We start from the raw sequence: 8315 nt of genomic DNA, 5'->3' as shown, positions 1-8315 counted from the left end.
GGGCAGACAGCAGGACCCTGGAGATGATAGACCGGCGTGGTTGCTGTGGACACGGCCGGTAATCTCTCACCTTAATGTTGAAGCTGAAGCTGGTAGGAGGGGGGTTTCCATCCGCCTGGCATTTCAGTGTCACATCATCACCTTCCCTAATGGGGCTCTGAGAAACAACCTGTAGACTCACCTTTTCAGTAGGGTCTTAAAGAGAAAAAAGAGAAAACAAACATTAGAGAGAATAGAAGTGAGCCTGAGGAAGATGGCTGTCATTGCACGGATTCAGTGTGACTTTCCATATCAACATGTAGCAAGCAACTTAAAAAACATTCTCTAAGACATCGCGCCATTCTGCAGACCCCAAGGGGCTTAAATGCCTTCATTTCCACAACCATTTGCAGTCTCTCATTCTCGCCCTCGTTTTCTCGCCCAGCATTTCACATCACATCTTCGCCCTGAGGCACTGAACAAACCTCTCAGCATTCATATAAGAGAGAGAGAGAGATGCTACCGCAGACCTGGTTACTGGCATTATGCCTGACAAGACCTAGAAAAAAACATCAAATTGAGCCTGGCTACCAGCTGAGACCTTCAATTCAAGGTTCAGGACTCATGAGATGGCTTCATGTACTAGGTGATGTACAGATACGCAGGCACCAGTGAACACGGATCCCTCAAACCAGCTGTAAAATCAAACAAATAAAGCATCAAAGCGCTAGGCACAGCATGTGTCACATCAAAACATTATCTCAAGAAGAGACAAAGCCCCAGCGCTTGACTACCAACCCAATTTGTTTTCATCTCTGGGCTAATATGGCAGATCCGCTCCTAGAGGTGGCCATGTAAAGTCCAGTGGTACATTAATTTAATGATATTAAAGGACTGGGTACCATCAAATTATAAACAAGATGATATAAAATCCTGGCACATACTGCTACTGTACGTAAATACCAAAACAAAACAAAAATAAACAACACGCAATTAAGCACAAATGCAAGACTCTTATGCACCGATTCTGTTTAGACAGATATGCCATTAAAAATTATTGGCTCTTGGCTTATAAATTGCTTGTAATATTCCTATTTCTAAGTCACTTTGATAAAAACATTTGCAATTAATTTCAAAATAATCATAATCACTAATAAAAATATGATAAAACAAACTATTCAAAAGTTTGGGATCAGTTTATTTATTTGTTTGTTTGTTTGTTTTGTTGCTGTTGAAAAAATGAAGGACACATTAAATTGATCAATAGTGACAGTAAAGACATTTATTATGTTACAAAAGATTTCTACTTCAAAGAAATGCTGTTCCTTTTCATTCATCAAAGAATCCTTAAAAAACTAAAAGGATCTGTTTTGAACACTGATAATAAGAAATTTATTATTCATTATTTGTGACATTGTGACTTTTTATTTGTGGATTATGTGACATTGAAGACTGCAGTAATGGCTGCTGAAAATTCAGCTTTGCCATCACAGGAATAAATCACATTTTAAAATATATTAAAATAGAAAATCTATATTAGAAAGTAAAAATCTTTCACAATTTTGTGTTTTTGCTGTATTTTGATCAAATAACTGCAGCCTTGGTGAACATTGAAGACTTATTTGTATAACATAAAAAAAAAAAACTTTCTGACCATTTTTATTTTATTTTTTCCCCCTTTTTATTAGGGTAGGACAATATATGAGACAGGAAGCAAAGTGGAGAAGAGAGAGGAGGGGCAGGATCGGAAAAGATCCTCGAACCGTGACTCCAACTCGGGACGCCCGAAGTGCAACGGGCGATTCCGACAATTTTTTTCAATGGTAGTGTCAGAAAAGTACTGTTTAGTATGTACTTAGCTGCAATTAAGTTACTTACAATGAATTGGGAAGGTCTCGGCTTCTGAAACCTGGTCTGGGCCCGTTACATGCTTTGCCGTGCAGGTGAATTGAGATTCTACATCCTCTTTCCTGGCTGTGTACTGCAGACGGGAAGAAGTACTGGACAGTCCTGTGACTGGGTCCTTGGTGATAGTAGATGTAATTATGATCGCTGCAGTCACACACAAACACACATATAAACACATCAGTAATAAGAGCTGGTGCAAACAGAAACTGTCACACCTCGTCTACACTGGAAGTGCCTGAAACCACATAGCGACAGCTTAAGTCTGTCAACACCGTGAGAATGTTCACTAACCACAAACCAATCAGCTGCGAGCTCCAGACTTCAGCAACAGTTAAAGGGGTAAGTTTCCTTTATTTCCTTTATTACGCGGGCTATTTTAGAATAACCAATCTGCATATACATATGGTTAGAATCTAGTCAGTCCAAGCTGAGAAAATTAAAATGTGTCAAATAAATTCCATAGCAATCAGTTCATGCTTTTTGTAAATTAATGTTCTTTATTTCAGACAGACAGGGAAATAAGTGCCAGAAGTAGTTCTGCAGCATGTCAAAAACAGGTACCAGGTATCTGTCAATTAAAACGTGACATGCTTGCAGTGTAGACAGCTACAATATGCTTACAATATGCGCAATATTTTGTTCTGTTGTGTTGCAACATGCCGCACACATCCAGTGTAGAAACACATCATTCATTGTAATAACTTGACAGAAATATTACACATACTTGTTGAGTCATTCTATGAAACAAGTGCCTTCTCCATTGCAGAAAAGTGATTTTAAGAAAACTTCTGCAAGAATTTAAACACAGTGCCATCTGAAACTAAATTCATAAAAATTGATATGTTGGGATATTCTTAAATGTTCGTTTCTTTACCATCAAGGGTTTGAACTCATTCAGGAGAGAACATGACTTCACTATAAAAAGTTAAATTTAAATATTTGATGAATGGCATTATGTCATTTAAAATGACAATTCAACATTATTTTGTGGTAAATACATGGTGTGACAGGGAATTAAATCTCATAAATTACAGATAAATGATCCTGTTTTGATTCAAATTAATGATTTATATTAATGTGATCGGTCTAGTGTGAATTGTAAAACTAACACACAATTTTTCATGGCACAATTTAAAATATGACTGGCTACAAACTGATATACACTTTTATAATTATTTTAATATATTCAGACTTACAAAGCCCTATATGTCAGATTTTTGTGTTTAGTGCACTTGATTGAATGTTTTTTTTTTTCAGTGAATAACTCTGATGTGGACTCACTCTTGCCGTCATCCACTAGGGGCTGGTTGTTCTTCATCCAGATGAGATCTGCTGGTGGGTTGGCATTCTCCACCACACATTCCCCCAACTAACACACACAGAAAAAAACAGCACATCTGCTTTAGTGACTATCACAACCTCTCATCAACATGAATTTGGATGAGGTTCAAGTCTGCGATACTCAAACACTTTCGGTTTCACCCGTCTTACCCGTCTATTTATAGACTTGTGACACATAGTATCACGTTAGATTGTCACATGATGTGTCATTTCATTCAGTACAATTTAAGAGTGAATTTGGGACTTTCCCTGTTGGTCCATGACCTAAGTATTCAAGGTACTTTTATCCCACTGCTGCTACACTTTTGGTGGGTAAGTCCCGGAGCCCATGCGGGGAAGATACCTTGATATATATAATGACATCATCTGTTTGAGCTAAAGGTGGGGTTTTAACTCTACAGTTGTGATACAGGTCTTTCATTCCCTCACTTTCTTTCTCTCGGCCTTTTCCTTCTCTCTGGTTGAGTAAAAACGCCGCCAGAGGCCGAAGAGGCTCTGCATTAATAACACGCTGACAGGATCACATGCTGACAAGCTATCTGCCCCAGGATAGAGAGATCAGCAGAAAGAGAGAAGGGTAATAATGGCAGGAGAGCAGAGCAGACAGCAGGATGATGCATGAGTTCAGGTGTTCAGGGTGGCGTGAGAAATTCAAGATTTAGAGGAACCACAAACGAGGGAGAGATGGGGTGGGGGAAATCGCCGTACCGTGATTCCGATCTCCGATAACACACCGGACCCTCCTCGGGAGCCGGACCATGATACATCACCTCTCAAGCGCAGAGTGCTGCCTGAAGCCAGTAGCTTCCACTGAGCCGTGGAACAGAGCAGCTGTGACTAAGCACTTTCCTTCCTGGACTCTCTGGGGATTCACTAAGAATGAAATCCACCTGCTAATAGCATCATTTATTTATATATGCTTTCTGCATTGTTTTAGCAACCAATTAAACCTTTTATTTTAAAAGAAACCGTTTTAGTAATTTTGAGGAAGAAAAGTAATTGGAAAAAAGAAAATTAGAAAAAAATCTTGCAATTTTAGCATTATTTATATACTATTATTATTCTTTTGAATTAGCTTTTATTTTTTGATTTCCAGTTTTTTTAATTTTAGATTACGTTTTAGTAGTTTAGTGTGATTGTCATTTTTTTTTTTTAGCTTTAATTTATTTTTTAATTCCATTTAAATTTTATTTTAGTAGTTCAATTTAAACTTTTCATTTAATTGTCAATTTATTGTTTAAGTTTTTCATCTAATATTTTTTTTATTTTATTTTAGCTTTATTTCAATTAAAGAAAACAACTTCAGTTTTAGTTAACAATAAGTCTGTGGCACAAGAATTGTTAATTTGGCAAAATGTTATTTTAGATGTGGCATTACTATAATTTCAACATTGGCCTTAGTGACATAAAAAATTAAAACGTACATAAAAAATGTAATAAAATATATATAAATAAAATATAAGAAATATATTTAAACGAACAAAAATTTGAGTATATGCGTTATGTTATAATATATTTAATTTCATTATTTTTAATAATATACTACTGACAAAACATGTAATCTTATATAAACTCATATAATAATCTTAAATCTTTAACTACATGATGCCATATGAACAACCAGTCAGTAACCACCCTTCAGTTTCACGAGCCTTAAATCAGTAAGCCATTAGTTCAGGAATCGGTTGGACTACTGGTTTCAGTGTTTAGGTTTGATTGCTTAAAAAGAGCCAACTATTCATCCGAGACTCAAACTACACAAGTCACCTAATATGTTTTTGATTCACACACAAAAAATGTCTCCTGAATCAGATTACACCAGTCACACTGTGTTTTTGATCCACCAAAAAGAATAGAAAAGAAGAGCAATTCTTTTGAGAATCAGACTATTCTGGTTGAATTGTGTGTTTCTGCTTCACAAAAATAGAAAAATCAAGTTATTTGCTCATGAAATGGTCTACATAGCACAACCAAATGAATGACTCATATGAGTCAATTGTTTTAGACAATCAAAAACACAGTGTGATGAATAATTTTCGGCAGCTTTTTTTGACTGAAAGAACCTTTTTATAAAATTCATCCGAGTGCAAAACAAACTACACAGCATGACAACTACAGTCTGATTACTAAATGAGTGATATCTTATGAACTGGCTCTTCTAGTGAGATGTTTAGTCAAAAACATGCTAAAAAACTTACTCTGTTACTAACGTAACCTCGGTTCCCTGAGATATGGGAACGAGTACTGCGTCTGTAAGACGCTGTATGGGAAAAACTCCTTTTTTCCTCTTCAACTGAAGCCTTTTCAATCACGCAGTGCTATAAAATCAGTGCTATAAGAAAGGACTCTGGCCTGCAAGGCGGGGATGTCCAGGTTGTAAAACCTTACAAATGTGGACGGCGAGGACCAGCCGGCCGCCTCACAACAATTAACAGGGTTAATTCTCCTGGCGCCTTGTATAAACTGGACCACCACACTATTCCTGCCCACCGATCAGCCAGCAATAGGGGCATGGAAGGCCGCTATGGCTGCTACGTAAACTTTGATGGTGGAGGAGGAACGCTGTTTATCCAGCATCTCCTGCAGAAACGAAAGAACCACTGATACATCAGAGGTAACCAGATCTAAGCGCCAAGCCGAGAAAATAGACCATTTCAGAGCGTAGAGGCGTCTGGTAGACAGGGCTCTAGCTTCTGCCATAGTGTTTAAGACACGCTCTGGGAGGTCAAAAGGCTCCCGTTGAGCGGCCACACATGCAGGGCCCATAACTCGAGCCGTGGATGCCACAGCGTGCCGTTCGCTTGAGAGAGGAGGTCCCGTCTCAAGGGAATGGGCCACAGGGCTGCTTCGAGCAGCTGGAATAACTCCCATGGCTGGTTCCTCCAGAGGGGGGCTATTAGAAGAAGCCTGTGCCGTTGTTCCCTGACTCGTCTGAGTACCTGCGGTAGCAGAGCGATTGGAGGGAATGCATAGAGCGGGAGGCTGGGCCACTCGTGGGCCAGGGCATCCGTGCTCTTCGTGAAATAGATTGGGCAATGAGAGTTGTCTTCGGAGGCGAAGAGGTCTACTCGAGCTCTGCCAAAGACTTCCCAGATTTTCTGAACCGCGAGCGGGTGGAGCGTCCATTCTTCTGAGGAGACGTTCCTTGACAACATGTCCACTCCTTGGTTCATCTTGCCTGGCACATGCGTCGCTTTCAGTGAGCGCAGATTGGTCTGAGCCATAAGGCCCAGCATTTTCTGGAAAGCCTTGAGCGGTTGGACGGTCCCTTCCTTGAAGGAGGCAGCGCGGCGCTGAATCGTCATGGCTTGTTCCGCTGAGACAGTTGCTGTCATCTGCACTGAGTCGATAACTGTTCCCAGGAACGACACTTGTTGGCTAGGTGACAGTATGCTCAATCTAAGTGGCTGAGGAGGAGGGTCTTGTGCGATGTTGAAACTGTCTCTGACTGGGCCAGAATGAGCCAGTCGTCGAGGTAGTTGAGGATGCGGATTCCCATCTGTCGCAGAAGGGAGAGAGCCGCATCCATGCATTGCGTAAAAGTGCGGGGAGCCAGGGACAGCCCAAACGGGAGGACCTTGTATTGATATGCCACCCCTTCGAATGCGAATCTCAAGAATCGTCTGTGATGGGGGGCTACCTGGATGTGAAAGTATGCGTCTTTCAGATCCAGTGACATGAACCAGTCCCCTGGACATATTTGCAAGAGGATCTGTTTCAATGTCCTCATCATTCTGAACGACCTTTTTACCAGGGCGTGATTCAGGATTCACGATATCTATGGCTCCCTTTACCAGAAGGTTCATCACCTCTGCACGGAGGACTTGAGCGTCCTTGCTGCGCACTGTGGTGGCGACCACACCACGGAAGTGTGGTGGTCTTCGAGCGGATTGGAGTGAATAACCTCGTCTTATCGTAGCCATTACCCACTCTGACACAACGGGGATGGCCTGCCAGGCCTCGGCCCGCGTGGCAAGATGTTGAATAGGCTCTAAAGACTGGCTACATAAGGGCAGGATACTTATGGTAGGCAGAAGAGGATATTTGCTCTCTTTTTGAAAATGAATGCGTTTTATTTTGTCCGCTATCACCTTCCATCCGATAGCTGTGGGCGGGCAGAGATGCGTGGCCACGGACTCATCCAGAGGGGGCAGGTGCTCGTATCCCTTCTCTTCAGCGCCGTCAACGGAGGTGAGGGCGGAGGAAGCAGAAGGTCGGATGCGAGACGAGTAGGGGGCGATTTAGTGAGCTCGTCGTGGACTTCGGGAAAGAAGGGGGACGAGCGTTGGCAGGGGGCTTGCTGGCGCCCCAGGAGAAACCACTCGTCCAGCCTGCTGCGAGACGGCTCCTCAGGCGGAGACCACTCGAGCCCGAACTCACTGACAGCCTTCGTCATCACATGGACGAGCTCCTCGTCTGTTCTGGGTCTGGCGCTGCGTGAAGAGGACGGCGGCGAGAGGGCGGGGTCAATCACTCTATAGCACTGCACGAACCAATGAACGTGCAGTTTAACTGTGTGATTGAAAAGGCTTCAGTTGAAGAGGAAAAAAGGAGTTTTTCCCATACAGCGTCTGTACAGCGTACAGACACAGTACAAGTGGAATATCGAAAGGGAACATGTCATAACAGTCATTAGTTGGAGAAACAGACTACACTAGTCATACGGTATGTTTCTTATTCACATGATTTTCTCTGGCTGTACAGAACAGCTACATCTCTGCAATCCAGACTTCAGAATTCATACTTTAAATCCCAAAACATTTTAAAGAACCAGTTTTGATCAGCAATATATGACACTCCTTCACCTGTCAATAATAACTATTGCGATGATCACTGAAAATCACCCCTCTCTTTTTAATTTTCTCTTTCCAGAGACCTTCAGCCACCCTGCATTTCAACTGTATTAAATGTTCTATATTCAGAGGAAGCGCTCTTTCTTCCATGCCCTTCCCCTTTCTCTAAGTATTTCTCGGCACTTTGAACACGACAGACCTCAGTGGGTGGCCACGGAAAAAAAGACCCATAAGGCTGTGTACACAACCCCAGCCTTCCCTTCCCCACCCCACACCTCCACCTCAGCCAGACTC

The 8315-nt window shown here is 41.7% G+C and overlaps 1 protein-coding gene across 2 annotated transcripts in view; it reads right to left on the bottom strand.

Moving 5' to 3' along the window:
• The window catches only part of alcama (activated leukocyte cell adhesion molecule a), a 69411-nt gene that overhangs the window by 11512 nt on the left and 49584 nt on the right, over positions 1–8315 (bottom strand). For both annotated transcript variants that reach the window (XM_058789640.1, XM_058789638.1), the window contains exons 5-7: positions 3169–3256; positions 1858–2031; positions 71–195 (exon numbers count right to left, since the gene is read on the bottom strand). In XM_058789640.1, coding sequence (XP_058645623.1) covers positions 71–195; positions 1858–2031; positions 3169–3256 — 387 coding nt within the window. The remainder of the gene's footprint in view (positions 1–70; positions 196–1857; positions 2032–3168; positions 3257–8315) is intronic.

Source organism: Onychostoma macrolepis, chromosome 10 (genome assembly GCF_012432095.1).
Source record: "Onychostoma macrolepis isolate SWU-2019 chromosome 10, ASM1243209v1, whole genome shotgun sequence".
NCBI classification, from domain to species: Eukaryota; Metazoa; Chordata; class Actinopteri; order Cypriniformes; family Cyprinidae; genus Onychostoma; species Onychostoma macrolepis.
Note: the sequence above shows the minus strand (reverse complement) of the source record. Positions and strands in the feature narration are given on the sequence as shown.